The sequence below is a fragment of the Balaenoptera physalus genome (genome assembly GCF_965194825.1).
Source record: "Balaenoptera physalus genome assembly, chromosome: 8".
Lineage (NCBI taxonomy): Eukaryota > Metazoa > Chordata > Mammalia > Artiodactyla > Balaenopteridae > Balaenoptera > Balaenoptera physalus.
In genome coordinates, this window is record NC_138887.1 from 48,864,608 (window position 1) to 48,883,400 (window position 18,793).

The 18,793-nt window shown below is 37.6% G+C and overlaps 1 protein-coding gene across 10 annotated transcripts in view; it reads left to right on the plus strand.

Moving 5' to 3' along the window:
• RAPGEF5 (Rap guanine nucleotide exchange factor 5) overlaps positions 1 to 18,793 on the plus strand; it is a 224,964-nt gene that overhangs the window by 78,021 nt on the left and 128,150 nt on the right. For all 10 annotated transcript variants that reach the window (XR_014266740.1, XR_014266741.1, XR_014266742.1 and 7 more), the window contains one exon: positions 3,109 to 3,157. Coding sequence is in view for 7 of the 10 variants with exons in the window: in XM_082472678.1 (XP_082328804.1) it covers positions 3,109 to 3,157 (49 nt within the window). In the remaining 3 variants the exon portion in view is untranslated. The remainder of the gene's footprint in view (positions 1 to 3,108; positions 3,158 to 18,793) is intronic.

An 18,793-nucleotide genomic window follows, 5' to 3' on the forward strand; every position in this document is an offset into this window, starting at 1 on the left:
ACTGATCTGAGAAGAGGGTTCCATTTCTGTCATGTTGAGAGAAACTTACGTTAACCAACAACACAAGTAGATCAAGTAGAAAAAATAATCATCTCTAAAAGACTTTTCAGCGTAACAAACTACTGCCAAATTTAATGGTTTAAAGCAACACATATTTATTATCTTAACCAGTTCCTGAATGTTAGGAATCCAGGAGCATCTTAGCAGGATGGTTTTTGCTCTGGCTTGTTATCAAAATGTGGGCCAGAATTTCAGACACCTGAAGACTTGACCGGTGTTGGAGTGTTATATTTCTTTTTCAGTGCCAACAGGTCCCTTATTAGTGCTTAAAGAAAATTCTAGTCCCTGTTTCTGCAGTTGTTCAAAGTTTTAGTTTTCAGTATAAACCTAACAATTATTTGCTAAAGGAGGCTTTGAGTCCTTCTAATACGTTCTAATATGTTCTGAAGATTTCTGCTGCGAGTCCCTTCTTACTGCGGAGTGCCTTCCCTTTGGATTTTCCTTGTCCTTCCTCAGGCAGCTTTTTCTCTCCCCTAGGTTCTGTCTCTGTTCTCTTAAGGTTACCTCTGCATCCGCCTCCTGTGCGTCAGTGAATGGGTGTTGATGGCCCTGGATAGTGTGATGAAAAGCCTTGGAGGAGCTTCTGCCCAGAAGACAGGCATTAGTCACAATTGAAAATGATGAATTACATCATTGCTAGTGTGTTTAAAAAAAAAAGAAGTGCCGGGAAGATGCTATAGGAGCCTCTAATGGGATCTTACCCAGTTTGTGTTTTGCTTGGTCTGTTCTTCCCCCGTTGTGTTTTGGAGGAAGAATAAACCTACCCTTGGGGTTTTGGTCAGGAACAGTTTCCCTCGGGGGCAGAAACATAACACTTTTATGTCTTCCCTGACTGCAAATGTTCAGGGGATGTAGTGTACTCCAGTAGAGTAATCTCATTTACTTTATGTGGAAAAATACAATAAAAGAAAAAGCTTAGGTTCCTTGTAAATTTAACTGTGAAGTTCTTGTCTTTCTCGCTGCTCATCTCTCATCTTCTTGGTTCCCCCAAAAGTGCTATGTTGGTTTCTTTCTCATCCCCTTTCTCCCTTTCTTTCTGTACCAGATCTTTGAAAAGATGTAGTTTTATACAGTTTTGGGAATATAACAGTTTCCTTTTCTGAGCTGTTTCTATTTTGAGCCTTATTTCTAATTTGAGAAAGAAAAACTGAAGCTCTCATGACGAGAATATTAAGTATGGAAAACTGATGGAGGGTGGAGAAGACAGTCTTTGATCCTCTGTATGCAAATTAAGTGATCCACGTTCTGCATCCTCTTCCATCTGTGCCTTTTTCCTGTCTCTGAGCCACAGTGGAGTCTTCCCTAGAAGCTCATAAAATCAGGAAGCCATCCACAAGGTCCCAGTGAGTGTTTCTAATCTGCATCTTTGTCTACCCACAAACATTTGTGACACTGTAACAGAGGGAAATTCAGAAGAGAGATGCTGTTACTACGATAAACCTTACACGTAATTTCAAATATATAAAATAGGCACTAATTTATATTTTATTTAGTTGCTGTTTTATTACTACACATACAAGTATTTATAAAGGCTTTCCTCTGATTAATCATCACTCCTATCTCCCCCAGCTCTCTTTTCCCCCATAAGTTCTTCAACTATAAATTCTTCTACTCATGAGCATTTTTGGATCTCAGACTCCCACGGTTAGAGAGGGACGGATTATCTTCTGATTACAATATAATTTTCCTGAGAAAGTCTTAAGGAATCGACGAATCAGTTAAATCAGGAGCATATATACCCTTTTGAATGGCATTCATACTGGCCAGCCAGGGAAAGCACGGCAGTAAAGCAGTATGGGGGGGAAGCTGCCTTCTTCAGGGATGATGGTACCCTGGCCATTGTGAAATTGGTCCTAAACAGAGTCCCAGTGACTCACTGGGCTACTTTTGCCTTCACGTACATCAATGTAAATTAGATTGATTTCAATAGCAAATCTTCTTTAACCTTGAGCTTTCATGCTCTGCCTTTAAAAATGTCATTAGTATAACATATTAAGCTGCAGGACCCTTCCAAACTCAGTATCACCACCCCTGCAAACACACACACACACACACACACACACACACACACACACACACACACACACACACACACACACACACACACACTCTCTCTCTCTCTCTCTCTCTCTCTCTCTCTCTCTCTCTCTCTCTCTCTCTCTCTCTCTCTCTCTCTCTTCTAAGCTTAAAAGATTGTGTCCTGAAGAGGAATGAGCTTGCTTATTATGGAAATTTATTGCTATCAAACATAGATTTGCTATCAAACATAGATTTCCCAAACATTATCCCCGTGTTATCTTTTTTTTTCCATGTTATCTTTGAACGTGACTGTGGTTATCTTTTTTGGTCTCTGTTTTATGTTCCTCTTTGAGAATGTTTTTGAGAAAGGATTTAAGCATATGTGTTGGGGGGAGTGAGAGAGAGAGAGAGTGAGCAAGCAAAAATCTGGACAAATAAGTGAGGTTTAAGGCACTTAGGGTATTAAAGGTCATCTTGCCTATTCCCATTTCACCTGCCCTGTGTGTTGATAGCACTTGCTTTTATGCAACATAATATCTGAAATGGTTGCTATACACCTGTCAGGCCTCAAGTGATCCTTCATTGTATTCAAACAGAGGTCAAATTAAACTAGGATCACCTACCTCAATTTTTCTAGAATTTCTGTATAAACTAGAATCTTTGAGAGATAAAGAATATTTAATATCTTTGCCACAGTATTTTGCCTGTTTTAATAATTTATTTGCATTATTTCTGAATGTTACACAGTTATGTTTTTGAGGTACTTCTCATCATCATGGCATAAGTACCAATGTTTTCCAATGTGTACATTCTGGCAACTGTTTAATTTCTTTTTAAAGTAAGTCCATCAGATTCTTTGAGGATTGGCCTAAAATTCCTATGCAGAGGTTTTTCCATATTATTAAAAACAAATAAACAAAAACATGGCAGCAAACTTAATGCAACAGCTCTTAACTTTGGTTGCATATCTAAAAACAAAGCTACATTTTTCTTATTCTAATTTGGTTTTTCCCCCTAATATTTTATTAGGTGCAGAGAGAGCTAGCAGCTGTTATTGCTTTGAAAGCAAGGAAGTCTGGTGAGTAGTCTTTCATGGGGCTGGAGGAAGGTTCTGATACTTTGGGGATATTTCACACGTCCTGTGGTTGTGAGCAGTTGAATGTATCTCAGGAAGCTTTGGTATAGAATACAGAAAAGTATCTCCATTTGTTTTAAAAATTATTTATTCTACCATCAGAATAGCACAGGTGTATATCTAGTTCTTTAAAACTAGATATACACTGCCTTGCTTTATTTCATACTTCAAGGAAAAGTGAAATTAAAAATTAAAAATATGTTTGTAGTCCACTGCAAGCATGGAAAAAGTCTATGTACCTGGCAAAGAAAGCAAACCACATTGCATTACCTATCATAATGACAGAGGAAACTAAATAACATAATGGTGGTCTCTTTTTTATATTTTTCATCTCAAAGTAGCTTCTTATAAAAATAATTGAATTGTCTAATATTTAATAGCAAACGTTTTTCATAGGGACTGATTGTATGGATCTGATTCCTAATACCTTAGGAAACAATCTGTGGACGTAATAAGTGGAAAGGAAGAGGGAGCTTTCAGATACATCTTGAGGAGAGAAAGCCAGGCTCTGCTGAAATTCGATATGAAATAGAGACTCAATGAGGTAGAAAAAACTTGCTTTGAAAGGAGGAGTATCAGGAGGAGGCATCCTTTGCTGTTCAGAGGCAGGAGGTCGCTGCTGAATGGAGTGACAGATAGAAGGGAGGTGCTTCTTAGATAATGTTCAACTAGAATAAGACTATTCAGGTGAAGACACTATGACAAAATCAAAGAGTTGCCAAAGTTTGAAGAAATAAATGGAACAGAAATGTCTTCAGAACAGAAATCATACATTTTACATCTTCCTTTTTCTAGCTAGAAACTGTAAAAATTTGCTTTTCTCTCAGTGACCTTTGGAATCAAACACACCCTAGTATGAAGTAGCTTATTGTGTTTATACTATATCTTTGTTGATCTGGCTGATGTAGAGGATGCAGAGACTGGATGCTGTAAGGGTGGTGGAGAAGAGACGCAAGGAACAGTAATCTGGACCCACAGAGCTCGGGCAGTGTGAAAAGGGCTCCTCCAAGAACAGGATTAGATCATGGGTATTTGCATAGGTGGAGGCCAAGATGGAGAAAGGACACCAGTATAAAGGTTGTAGGAGGGAAGTCCTAAAAATAACTTGTGCTAGAGCTGATGGTGGTTCCTGTAAACATAAGGAGACAAAACTTACAGTCTGTATGAGTTGGGATGACAGTGCCTTGGAGTATAGGGGTTTAAAAAAGTTTTTTTTAAGTTTCGGAAAAAGTTGGGGAAATAATCAAAAACGTATACTCTGTCATTGCTGGAGAAAAACAGAGCAAGTAAATACAGATGGGGCTGGAGAAGGGGGTTGCTAATTTACACAGCATGGGATGGGAAGGCCCCCAATAGGGCACATTTGAGCAAAGACGTGAAGTCACTGAGGGGTGAGCCTTGTGGATGTCCAGACAAGAGCACTGGGCAGAGGTGTGTGAAATGAGTTTGAGGAGCAGCAAGATTGTGAGAGTGGCTGGAGCCAAGTGAATGAGGCAGAAAGAGGCAGGTTTCGGATGTCAGGCTAAGAAGTTTGAACTTTCTGGAGGTGAAGAGAAATGAAGAGGAGTAAGCAAGACCTACCTGCACACAGTAGCTTGTGCAAAGTAAAAGACTGGTATGAAGTTGACTTTATTATGCCATGACGTTAACATGTCTGTTTTCCTTACTCATTTCATCTGTGGAGCTTGGAATGTGAATACAACACTGACAACCTCTCAGGGACAGAGTGAAACATAAATGCACCAAGGATGGGGACATAAATTCATAGTTTTTCAGAAAAGCCGCTTTTCAGTGCGTTCTAGTATAGTTACTCTATAAGCCAGTAACTCCATGATTGGAGGTCTAGCTTTGGGCGTAATCAGAGACGCATGTGAAGATTCAGGTAGAAGAAATCTATTTCATTGCTTTTTTTAACAGTAAGAAATTAGAAACAACCCTTAAGTTCCCATAATAGAGAAATGGTAAAATTGATAGATCAATGTAATGGAATGTTAAATAGTTTTTTAAATGATATTTCAAAGAATTAGTACAGTAAAATGTTCAGTGGAAAAAAGTCTGTGCAATGAGCCTGTATTACTTGTCTTTTTCATAATGAAAATAGCTTCATTTTTGTATTAGTATAGCATAGTCATTGAAAAACTTTGGTAGTACATGGATGTATGAAGAAGAAATTGAAATATCACCCATCATCTCACCAACAGAGATAACCAATAATACTCTTTTCTGTATGTATTTACAGATATTTCTCTATTAATATGTAGATATTATATATATAATATATGCAGTTTTATAAAAGTGATAATTCTTTACATGTGCTCTTTTATTTTGTGATAATTGTATATTCATGTACAGTTGTAATAAATAATAAGGGATCACACGTTCCCTTTACCCAGCTCCCCCCAATGGTAACATCCTGTGAAACTCAAGCACAGTGTCACAATCAGGATATTGACATTGATACAAAACATTTACATCACTGTAAGGATCTTCCATGTTTGTCTTTTATAGCTACACTAACTTTCCTCCTACCTGTTTCCTCTTTAACCTCTGCAATTACCAATCTGTTCTCTATTTCTATAATTTTGTCATTTCAAAAATATTAGATAAATGGAATCATACAGTATGTAACCCTGTAGGAGTGGCCCTTTTCACTTGCCATAGTTCTCTGGAGATTTATTCAGGTTGTTGTGTATATTAATGGTTATTCCTTTTTATAACTGAATAGTATTCCATCATATGAATGTGCTACACTATATGTAACCATTCACCCGTGAAGGGCATTGGGGTTGTTTCCAGTTTGGGTCATTATGAATAAAACTACATGTGTAAGTTTTTGTGTGAATGTAAGTCTTTATTTCTCTGGACTAAATGCCCAGGAGTACAGTTGCTGGATTGTTTGGTAATTGCATGTTTTGTTTTTTAAGAAACTGCCAAATTGTTTTCCGGAGTGGCTGTACCATTTTACATTCTCACTAGCAATGTATATGTGATGTAGGTTCTTGCATCCTTGCCAGCATTTGATGTTGTCACTATTTTAAAAAATTTTAACCATTCTAATAGGTGTGTAGTGACATCTCACTGTAGTTTTAGTATGCATTGCCCTAATGGCTAGTAATGTTGAACATCTTTTCATGTGTTTATTTGCCATCTGAATGTCTTCTTTGTGAAATGTCTGTTCATGTCTTTTGCCCATTTTTGAATTGGATTGTTTGAGGGTTTTTTTTTACTGTTGAGTTTTGAGATTTCTTTATTCTAGATAGCAATCCTTAGGCAAATATTTTCTCCCAGTCTAAAGCCTGTCTTTTCACTTTCTTATCAAAGTCTTTCACAGAGCAAAAGTTTCTAATTTTGGTGAAGTCCAATTTATTAATATTTTTTAATGGATCATGTCTTTGGGTTAAGTCTTTGTCTAGTCCCAGATGCCAAAGATTTTCTCCTGGGTCTTTTTTTTCCTTAAAAGTTTTTATAGTTTTATGTTTTACGTTTGAGTTCATGATCCATTTTGAGTTAGTCTTTATATAAGCTGTGAGACTTATGTCAAGATTCTTCTGTGTTTGTTTTGGCTTATGAATGTCTAATTTTTCTAGCACCATTTATTGAAAAGACCATCCTTTCTTCCATTGAATTGCTTTTGCACCTTTGTCAAAAATATGTTGGGCATATTTGTGTGGGTGTATTTCTGGATTCTCTGTTCTGTTCCACTGAATAGACTCCATTGGTATCCATCAATACAAGCCTTGATTACTTTTATCTATAAATCCACTTTTTATAGGATTCATTTTCATGCACTAATACAGCTCTGTATCATTTTTGTTAGCTGTTGTATGTTTATATTGATACCATACAACTTATTAACTAATTCTTTGTTGTATGTTTAAGTTTTTAATAGTTTTCCTATTATAAATGATAATAGAAGGGCTCGAAGATATATTCTTGTATATATCTTTTTGCCCTTTACCAATTAATTTCTCATAATAAGTTACTAAAACTGGATTGCTAGGTCAGTAGCTTGGTATGGACAGTGTTAAAGTTTTGTTTTTCATGTCTAAGACTTTAAGTCATCTGGAATTTATTTTCGTATATGGTGTCAGGTAGAAATCCAGGTTTATGTTTTCCTTATGCTAAGCCAGTTACCTCAGTAGCGTTCATTGGATATGATGCTGACTCGATCGTATATTAAGTTTATATATATATGCTTGAATTTATTTCTGGTCTCTGTATTCCTTTGATCTATTTATTCCTTTGACTACACTTTCCTCTTTCAGTTACCAACACTTTATAAGAAGACTTTTGGGGGATTAAGGGGTAAAGCAAGTTTGTTCTTATTTTTCTGTTTTCTTCATAGTTTTATTTTGTCAAGTTCCATGAAAACCCCTATAGGGATTTCTTGAAGTGTATTGAATTTATAGGCCATCAGATAAATTTGACACTTTGGAGATAAGTATTTGCATTCATGAACCTAGGATATCGTTCCATTGTTTTCAGATCTTCAGTACTGTCTTAAAAATTTCTCCTTAAAGCTTTGTACATTTTTTTGCTTGATGTATATTTTGGTATCTTGTAGTTTTGGTTACTATTATGAATTAACTTTTTTTTAAAAGTTATACTCGTCTTATTTTGTGAAGGTTTCTCATTCTTTGTCTTTCATGACACTGTATAAAAAATAAACTTTACGTTTTAGAGCAGTTGAAAGGTCACAGAAAAATTGAGCAGAAAGTACACAGAGTTCCCATATCCCTCCTGCCCCAACATGCACAGCCCCCTTACTGCCATCATCTCAGAGGGGTACATTTGTTATAATCATTAACCTACATTGACACATCAGTATCACCCACAGTCTGTAGTTTACTTTAGGGTTCACTCTTGGTATTGTGCATTTTATGGGTTTGGACTAATGTATAATGACATGTATTTATCATTATAGTGTCACACAGAATAATTTCACTGCCCTAAAAATCCCCTCTCCTCTACCTGTTTGTGCCTCTCTACTCCCATCCCCTGGCAATCACTCATCTTGTTACTGTCTCCATAGTTTTTGCCTTTTCCAGAATGTCATATAGTTGGAATCATACAGTATGTAGCCTTTTCAGATTGGCTTTCTTCAGTCAGTAATAGGCATTTAAGGTTCATCCATGTCTTTTAAAGGCTTGATAGATCATTTCTTTTTAGCACTGAATAATATTTCATTGTCTGGATGTACCGTGGTTTATGTATTTGTTCACCTCCTGAAGGACATCTTCCAAGTTTTGACAATTATGACTAAAGCTGCTATAAACATCTGTGTGCAGGTTTCAACTACACACCCACGAACACATAGTTTTCAACTACTTTGGGTAAATAGCAAGGAGTGTGATTTCTGGATCGTATGGTAAGAGTATGTTGAGTTTTGTAAGAAGTTGCCAAACTATCTTCTAAAGTGGCTCTACTATTCTGCATTCCCACCAGCAGTGAATGAGCGTTCCTGTTGCTCCATATCTTCACCAGTGTTTGTTGTTGTCAGCGTTGCACATTTTGTTGTTTTACTTTGCATTTTCTTGATGACATATGCTGTGGAACATCTTTTCATGTGCTTATTTATTATCTTTATATCTTCTTTGGTGAGGTGTCTATTAAGGTCTTTGACCTATTTTTTAGTCAGGTTGCTTGTTTTCTTACTGCTGTTGAGTTTTAAGAATTCATTGTATATTTTAGATAACAGTCCTTTTTTCAGATGTATTTTGCAAATGTTTTCTCCCAGTCTGTGGCTTGTATTCTCATTCTCTTCACATTGCCTTTGAAAGAGCAGAGTTTTTTATTTTAATGAAGTCAAGCTTACCTTTCTTCTTTCTTTCTTTGATCCTGCCTTTGATGTTATAGCTAAAAATTCATACCATACCTAAGGTCATCTAGGTTTTCTTCTGTTACATTGTAGAAGTTGTATAGTTTTGCATTACATTAAGTCTGTGATCCATTTTGAGTTAATTTTTGTGAAAAGTGTAAGGTCTGTGTCTAGGTTCTTTTCATTGTGTGTGTGGATGTCCAGTTGTTCAGCACCATTTGTTGAAAAGACTATCCTTGTTCCATTTTATTGCCTTTGCTTGCTTCTTAACGATCACTTGACTATATTTGTATGGGTTTATTTCTGAGCTCTGTATTCTGTTCCATTGACCTATTTGTCTATTCTTTCATCAGTACCACACTGTCTATATTACTGTAACTTTATAGTAAGTGTTGATGTTGGGTAATGTCAGTCCTCCAACTTTTTCTCCTTCAACATTGTGTTGGCTATTCTGGGTCTTTTCCCTCTCCATATATAGTTTCGAATCAGTTTGTTGATCCACATCTATTATCTTTTCTAATTGGTTACTTTTGCTGTATGAGAACTCATGCTTTTGTGGCTAGCAAAAGTGTTCAACTCAAATGAATTCCAATAGCTTGTTTTAAAATTATCTTGGGTTTTGTGTATGGGCAAATACAGCATCTGTCAATTATGACTATTTTATCTCTATCTTACCAATCCATATAACTCCTTTTTTTCCCTCATAGTATTTCATGAGCTAGGGTCCTATGATGTAAGTTGAATAATAAAAAGATAGTTGGCATTCTTATTTTGTCCCTGACAAAACTGAATATGTTTTCTGATTAGAAAAGTAGTATAAGCAAAGAAGATAGTTTTAGAGAAAAACAGACTTTTCTGTCATACATTCCCCAAACCACAACAAGTTTGGGAAACAATCAAGGGGAAAAAATAACCAACAAGGTGATATTACAATATTCAGAGAATTCAAATATGGAAATAAGGAGATATCTACCTGATTCGCCCTACGCTCTCACTGTTTGAGTTGGCATTGAGAGTGGATGAAAAATAAGTGGCAAAGTATGAGAGCCTAAGTCATAGGTTATTGCCTTCATTCCTTTATCAAGTTCTAACTGAGCCAGGTACACTGTAAGGCATGAGGGTACAATGGTGAGCAAGGACAAATATGGCTCTTGCTATTTTTAAACCACAATGTATGTTTCATAAATAAAAAACATTAAGTCAATAGCTGTCTGAAAAAGGAACATGGATTACTGAGTAGTTAGGAGGTGATAAAATGAAGAACTATTAAGCACAGCCTTAATGAAACAGAATTTTAGCTGTAGAATGGTACTTCCTATGTATGCTCATTGCTGTTTTTTGAAACTATTTTGAGGTTTTTTTTTTTTTAAGGAAGAAGAAAAAGAAGCTGGTATACTTCTAATAAAAAAAATATTAAAATGATAGTTGGCACATCTGGGGCTTGACAGAAGGAATTGATTACCCTAATATCTGTCTTGCAGTAAAACTGTTAATTAGGGCTCAGGTGGTCATGCCAGATTTATGTCTCGCTGTGAAGGGTTATTAAAACAAGAATTAGTATAAAGAAAAAGTTTTTGGTTTCAGCTCGCCATACAAACAGAAATAAAAGTAACTGTCAATCAATAGATTATATAAATGATTCAAGGCTCTAGCTTAGTAAAAAATCCATTTTGTTGTAATTTTCTAAGAGGCCATTAGGATGTGCCTTTAGTTTTCTCCTCTAAATGCTAACCTTAGTGAATGTGAATAGCATTTTAAGGCTTCACAAGATTTTAAAAAATTAGCACAGATGTCTTTACACTTCTTTCTTTTTTGTTGAATTGCTTATTCTACTGCTAATTGTTCACCAGTTAGAGGCTCGGGAGATATGTTTCTTCCCCTTTTCAAGGGAATCCACAGCCAAAGCACGTTTAGCTCTCATTATCTTAAGATCATATGAAATTTGTGCCATGGTGGGCTTCTATTTCTGGAAAGCCAGAAATCTCATATTGGTAAACCCTCTTGGCAGTTTTTATATTTCACTGTCTCTGCCTAGCCCATATCTAGTTAAGTGTTGTAAAACTAAGTAGCAAGGATATTAATGTTTGGGAAAGAAAGAAGGGGTTCTAGGCTCTGTTTATACCATTAAATGTCATTGTGACTTTTGTAAAGTGATTCCAGTTTGTATGGTGAGGGGGTAGGTGTAGAATGTGGGAACCTTAGAGTTTCCTTCCAGCTCCAGTGTTTAATTATAACAACGAGTATTTTCATGAATTTCCTTCATTATCCTTAATGGAGTCACAACCTTGGGAATATTTTATTCAGGACTCTTTTAGGTACAAGTGAGAGATAAACAAGCTGAAAACCACCAAGGGAGTTTACTGGCTCAGGGGATCTGTGGAGTTAATCAGTCTCAGCAGAGAGAACCTCTTTCTGGTAGGTCCAACAGAAGTGTTGGTGGGGACCTCGCTGGAAGGGTGGAATGCCCATCTCTGTGGCAGTGGACACATGGTTGGAGGGCAGGATAGAGAGGTTAAGTCAGCCTCCCACGAGACCCACGGACTGAGGCTAGGGCAGGTGTGGCTCCCCAGAGAAAACCAGCAGAAGAGGGAATGGCTACTGGGCAGGGCACTCACCGCAGGGGGAATTGTTTGTATCGTCCCAGTCTCACGGTTAGAGGTGAATTGTCGTGCCAGAGAGCACACAGGCTAGAAAGGCTGCAGCCAGAACGCAAGCCCAGGCTTTCCAGCACCCAGTCTCTGGTTTTCCCGACTACACAATGTCCCCTCCCTTGTTAGGAATTTTTTGGATTATGGAGGGTAAAGATGTGGTTTGTGAAAAGGAAAAGAATAGAGTGAAAACTGACATTTTTCAAGTAGTGGATGGCAGCGGTTTTTTTCTTCTTTCTCAACTCATCCAGGGATTCAGGTTACAGTGTTATTTTTGCGCCAAGATTTATTATTTCTTTGGGATATTAAAATAGATATAACATAAAATTGTATAAAATGGTTTCACCTGTTGTGTTTAGTTTTAGATTTTTAAGAAACTTTCCTATTTTTAATAGACCAGAAAGGATGAGAGGGAAGCCATTGTTTTACATTCCTGTTAAATTGTTTCTCGTAGCCTTAGAAATCCTCTTGTTTGTTTAATCATCTTTGAATCCTATGCTGAAGCTTAAATAGGCATTTGAATGGGTATGTGATTTCTACAACCTGGTTATTACTATTTGCTATACACTGAACTGTGTGTGTGTAAAACATTCAAGCAGGCGACCCCTGGATCTGGTAATCATGGTGGACCCATCAGACAAGCTGAGGGCTTTTTATCACCCTGAGAGCCTGGCTAAATTCCCAGCTTTGAAGATCTCCTGTTGGTAACAATCACTGGTCACCAATAACACGTTGTAGGAACTTTAGCAGTTTTAGGCTCCCGCCCTTCTTTAGGCCCCCTGTCTGTGGGATTGGGGGGAAGTCAATGTTGACAGGAAGCTCTGCAGTGAGGCTTGAGGTCTGACTGAAGAGACGTATTCTCCTTCAGGGCAGAAGCTTCCCAAAGAAAAGCCATCCCTGTCGCTTTGTCATGAGAAATGAAATAGATTGACTGATTATTTTTAACAGCAGAGACAGGCTTTTCCTTTTGCACATTTAGAAGAAAAAAATAACCATTAAGCCTATGGAATTGCTCCAACTTTTATGGTTCTCTAACTTTTTACTTTTTATTTTTAGTTGATAGATTCTTCTTTTAATGTAGCGCAGTGTTTGACTTTATCTTTAATCCTCTCATGAACACATTGCTCATATATAGGAGAATGCACAATAAAATGGGATTTTAGAGTATAGATGGCAATAATAAAATTAAGGGGCAGCAAAGACAGGCTTACGTGCTGGTACGTTTATTGCTATCTCAAACGCCTTCTACCTTTCTGGTTGCCTGTGATTAACTTGTTATTGAAAAAATTTAAATGCTCGTAAAAGTAAAAGCTGCAGTAGTCTTCTCTTGAATAGTTTTTTTCATCTAACCTCTAATAATGAATGTTCAAGCTAGAAAATACTAGTTTATAATGGCAGACGTCTGTTAGCTGTATTTTAAGCAATTACAATATTATGCTTAATTTTTAGTGATATTTTCCATCACTTAAAATTTTCCAAGTCTTTCCCAGCCTGTCCTTATAGGGTGCACCTTGTCCTCTCAGAATTGACATTTCCACGCGGTTTGTGTTGTGTCCTTTCCTTCTCCTTTGCCGCCTCCCGGATGCTGTGGTGGCAGTGGCCATCACTCTCCTTCCTGGTCAGCACAGACCCACACTGGTTGTCTTGTTAGCCCCACTAACAAATGTGCTATTTAGCATTTGTCAACCAAGAGGAAAGAAGTAGCATGTGTTTTCCCCTAAAATAATCAGCACAACATTCTGGTCTTCCTGATTGATTGATGATCTACGATGTTTTCCCAAGAAGAGAGAGCTTTGCCTAACACCACGCTGATTGCTGAAGTTTGCAAAATCTCCCCCCGTCTTTGGTGCTATAATAACTCCTTGTTCTGACATTTCCAGAGACCGTTGTGCTTGCTGACGGATTTTGTACATTCACATCCCATCTCCATCAGTGCATATTCTTACCGAACAGTGATCAATTCAGCAGTTGACGAGTTGTATCTTCCTTTTTTATTTAATGGCATAAAACCATAGTAAGAGTCTTGAGACAGTAACTCTCAAGGCAGTGCAAAGTTAAAGGTTACTTGAAAATGTAAAAATCTTACAATCCAGAAAATAATAACAACGGTAAAACCCAGGAACAATTGAAAATGCACGAAGCAGATGCTTTGTAAATTTCTCCTAACTCTCCCACTGGGATACCAAGAAAATTGCCTTTAAAAAAAAAATCCCATGACGCTGTCTTTTGTAATTAGAGCTATTAAGTCGAAATGATAAATAACCATTCAGTGACATACAATAAAAGAAAATAGCCCTTTGCCCTCCTTTCTCCTGAATAACAAGAGATCTGAGAGTATCCAGCATAGGAAGTTGGACTCCTTTAACCCTGAGGGTTGCTTAGAATTTAGGAAATTACAAAGCAAGGCAAGATGATTTTGCTTTTCATCCTTCTACATGGTCATGTCCATTAAGAGAGTAAAAATGGAACTGATTTGCCAAGGAGGTGAATAATTATAATAACCACAGCAGAGTGTACTCGGGAATGCAGGGTTTAGAGGCCTCTGTTTTAAAAAAAAATGCACTGCAGGGGCACTTCAGTGGCGGTAGGTAATGTTTATAAGGCTCCGCAGACAAAGGTATTTATCACTCTAAATGGGAGCTTGTTCGTGTTTTCGGGAATCAGATACTGGGAAGCAGAACTGAGCACTGACGCTGCTGAGCCTCGTGTGGTCCAGGACAGTGATTTTACGTCATTCAGATTCCTACCTGTTATGGCCTGTGTTTTCTAAATGCGGCCAACCCTTGGGAAACGGTTTTCTGAGGTTTGGAGCAGAAAGATGGGTGGAAGGTGGGTGAGAGGAATGAAAGGGAGACTCAAGTTTTCGATTCGAGTGTAGAAAAAATGGCTGCTAGCACTGCAGCTCCTGGGAACATGTTTTCTGTGAGGAAACTAGATGAATATAATGAGTGTACCCTGTGCATAAATTCAATATTAGTTCTACACCCAAGGTCAAAAGAAAGTTAATGACCATTTGCACACCAGAGATCTGAAACCCACGTTTTCTTTCTTTCTCATAATGACAAAAAGGAGAGCAATTTATATTTAAATTGCTTTAAATTTCAAAGCATAAACACAGAAGTCTCCCTGGTACACTTTTTTCACCAGTGAAACTTCCTGGCAGGGCTCGACTTTCATAAAAAACGTGGTCCCATCCTACGGCAGTTCCCCAGTGTGGGCCGTTTTTTGTTTTCTGTGCAACAGCCCTGTTCCCACCCTGCTGGGTTAGTGACACCAAATCAGAGCCCAGCAATGCAATCAGGGCCACTTTCTTTAATGATTTAGGTTTTGGATTTGTTGAGCTAATTAGCTGACTGAGGCAACTAATGGGTGTCTTTAATACACTGTTGACGGGGTAGCTTCTCCAGAGCCTGCCAGCTCCTTTGTTCTTGGTCTTCTGGGGTTTGGGAGCTGCTTCCCAGAAGAACATGTGATACATGCCACCCTGCATCTGGAGGCCAGCCTGAGAGGCTAGTATGCTAATTATGAAGTGCCCCAAAAGGACGAGCATACACTTAAAACCCTGTATCTGACTAATTCTGTGGGCTCGAATAAAGGTTTACATTGATGGGGGGCGGGGTGCATGGGTGAGGGCAGGGAGGGGGATTGACCTGTGATCCATTTTTACAATTTATAATGTTATGACTGCTTCTCTGTATACCCCTAAGGTACCAAATAAAAGCAGTCTGTAGATGTTTTAAAATATTAAATATTAGAATAGTTAAGGAAATATTAAAAGAAAAAGATGATCGGATAATTAAATGGAAAGCTATGGCTAATGGCTAAAATGATCTCTTAGGAACTAAAATATTCCTTAAGAAGAGAAATCCTTACTATATGCTGTTTTTATAAAGTTTATAAAGTTATGAAATTCTGTGGTCTGGTGAACACAGTCTGCTACCAGATCTGGCAGGCCTGGGCATGTAGTCGGGAAATCTTTTGATTCTTACACTGGCCAGTGTTCACTCTGGCAAGTCACTGGCTTCCCTCAGCCTCAGTTTCCATTTTTTATAAAAGGAAACGTTGGGCTTGGTTGATGCTAGGGGCCGTGCTCGTCCTGGAGGTCAGGTCCTAAGTACCAAGTACTGGGCAGCTTTACTTCTCTTAAGCATACATTGCTGTCTATTTAGTAAGAATGTAAGAATAACAACTGATGATAACTTAATTTATTTTCCAAACATTTTTTTATTTTTAGACTTTTTCCTTAGTGAAGATCTACACAAGGCCCTCTTTCTACCCCCCTATTCAGGGAATATTCTCTGCTGTCATTTGTATTGACAAGTAAGAGCTATCAAGGGAAATCTTTGTCTTGGCCACATAACCCAGGTATTGTCCATCATTCGTCACATTAAAAGACTAATTGTATAAACAGCCATGAAAATGGAGCTGTTCTCAGTAAAACTGAAAATGACACAGGCACAGCGTGTACGAATATAAGTTAAATAACGTGCTATAGTATGTAGCGCAAAGCACGCAATTTGATTCAGCTGAATCCTACCAGAAAAAGTGATGCCTTGAGGGCAAAAAGTGAAATTTACTTAACGTACTATTCTTTCCATTTATGTGACCCATAAATACTTAACATTTGAGAATTTCTTACTAAGACATTGTCTTTGTAAGTGGCTAGATAATTGTGGTTCTAGCTACTTGCGATTTTCAGATAGTTACAAAAATACTGCATTTTTAATACTGCAGTGATTGAAATCTGTTTTTGGAATGAGATTGGTGATAGAAATTTTGACCCTGGAGACAATGAAGGCTTATATTGTACAACTTCAGCTTCAGCATATACATTTTGACATAAGTCTTTTCGTTGGAGATGAGGAAACAGAGATGGATAGATATTTTAAAGAATAATCCTAGGTTTCCTTCTGACCAGTTGCATCAGAAATCCTCGTTAACTAAATGAAATTTTGTTTTTCTAAAGCAGGGCTCCTCAAATTTAATTTGCCTAGCAGTTACCTGCAGCACTTGTTAATACTGCTAATTCCTGCCCTGTCAGCACCCCTCCCCCACTGCAGTTAAGTTTGGATGGAGACCCTGGTCTCTGAATTTTAACCACTCTTCACTCCTAGGTGATTTAGATGCTGTGTTTTGACAAACACGTTACGCAGTCTGTGTGATCTGCAGTCTCAGAGAGCGAGTTGGTGTTTTATGAAGGGTGTTGGTCCCATAACCAAGCATGGTAGAGGGAATCAAAATGTTACTTATGCTTTTGCTACTAACTCATTTATTGGACACCTGCCCAACTTTTTAGTCTTTCTTGACCTGAATGGAAATTTTGTCATGGGAATGGTAACAGAATTAAAAGCTCTCATGGCACTGGCAGTAAAACCTTTGTAAATGAAGAGAATTATTACCAAGCTTTATTTGGTGGGCAGACTCAGGAATAAGCAAACATTCTCACTGAAGTTTCTATACGAAACTTACCAGGAAGACATTTGTGCGGGGGTGGGGTGTTCCACTAGTTTAAAGAGGAAGTGAATTTAACCTTGGCTTTAAATAAGCACACCTGAACCAAAGCCATATCTCATAAATTCTCCAAGTTGACAGAACTAAAGAGATTGTCTGGTTCTCCTTTTGCCAAAAAGGGGCTAACTTCTGTCTATTAAAAATGCAAACATTTAATAGAAACAAAGCATTTGCTTTAAGACCTATTAAAATTAATGGAGGAAGTTTACACCTTATCATGTTATTGTTTTCTAGTAGAAAAATGACTGTGAGAAATTTGGGATTAATGTTATTTTTTTTTCAGTAAACATTTGATCTTTTTATTTTAAGATGCATTCTAGGTATTCCATGTATAGGCATGTGGAGATAACAAGAAGGACACTGTATAATTATTAGCTCTTTAGATTTTACAATATGTTTTCATTGGTGTTATTATGGAATTAGAACCTAAATCCAGAAATTAATAAGCTCTTTAAGATTTTCTTCCTCAGTGATAGCTGTTATAGTGAGATTGTTATCTTTCTACCCTTCGGAACAGATGGAAGTTTTTAGAGATGTTGCCCATTATCTCCCATTCTAACTGCAATAGAGAGAAAAAAGCATGACAAATAGAATTGCCATCTTAGTTTTATATGTTCCTGTTTTCTTCATTTTGATTTTTAGTTTTGTTTTCATGTGTTTAAAAGGCCCATTTCTATATCATAGTTCTGAAGGAAGAGTTAAGTAAAGGTTCTTTTCCTCTGTCTGAGGGGGACCTTATAGAGCAAACACAATTTATCATATATTAGTAACAAAACAAACTTCCACCTTCAGGTGGGGGGCATTAGGGGAGATTGGAGATTTTCCGTAGGCCATGGTTGGGAACCCCTCTTGCTGACAGTGGAGGTGGGTTGGTGGGCATTGTCCCAAGCAGCCTGTAGGCCTTGGGGAGTGTCTGTCTACCTTATCTGGTCAGGGAAGGAGCAGATTCCATCATCTGGTCTCATGGCATTAGAGTAGCACACCTAGGCTGTAGGCTTGGGCACTGGGCACCTTGGACCCTTTGGTCCTCTCAGAGTCATCACTGAAACTACAGGTGTGGAATTCAGGCTTATCATTTGTACCTAAATCCAAGTTGTTGAAGCTGCTTCATTTTACTAGTAACATTAGGCCTAAATGAATCAAATAATTTCAGGGTTAGTCTTGTAACCAAATGGACAGTCTAGTAGTTTTATCAATTTTATATGAAAAGTCAAAATACATATACTTTTATTTGAGAGGAAATATGGCTGGCTTAGTGCCTTCATCATGGATGTGAAAAGTAGTTTGGGCTGATAACCAATGCTGTGTCAAAACTTTTTTCTTTCCACATATATCCTGGCTTGATTTTCTTATCTGGTAATCTTATGCAATTATTTTATTTTATGAGCCATTGGAGCATTTACACTAATACTCAAAAATGGTAATGTAACAGTTTGTCAGAGTTATTCACTGTACTGAAATATAGGTGGGAAATGCTTTGTTCTTCATTTTCAACAACTATGCTATATGGTCCTATCTACTGCCAGTGAGCAATATTTCAGCTGTTTCTGATTTGAACTTTTTTTGTGGTAAATGGTCTGTTCAGGATGTTGGTCCTGCCTG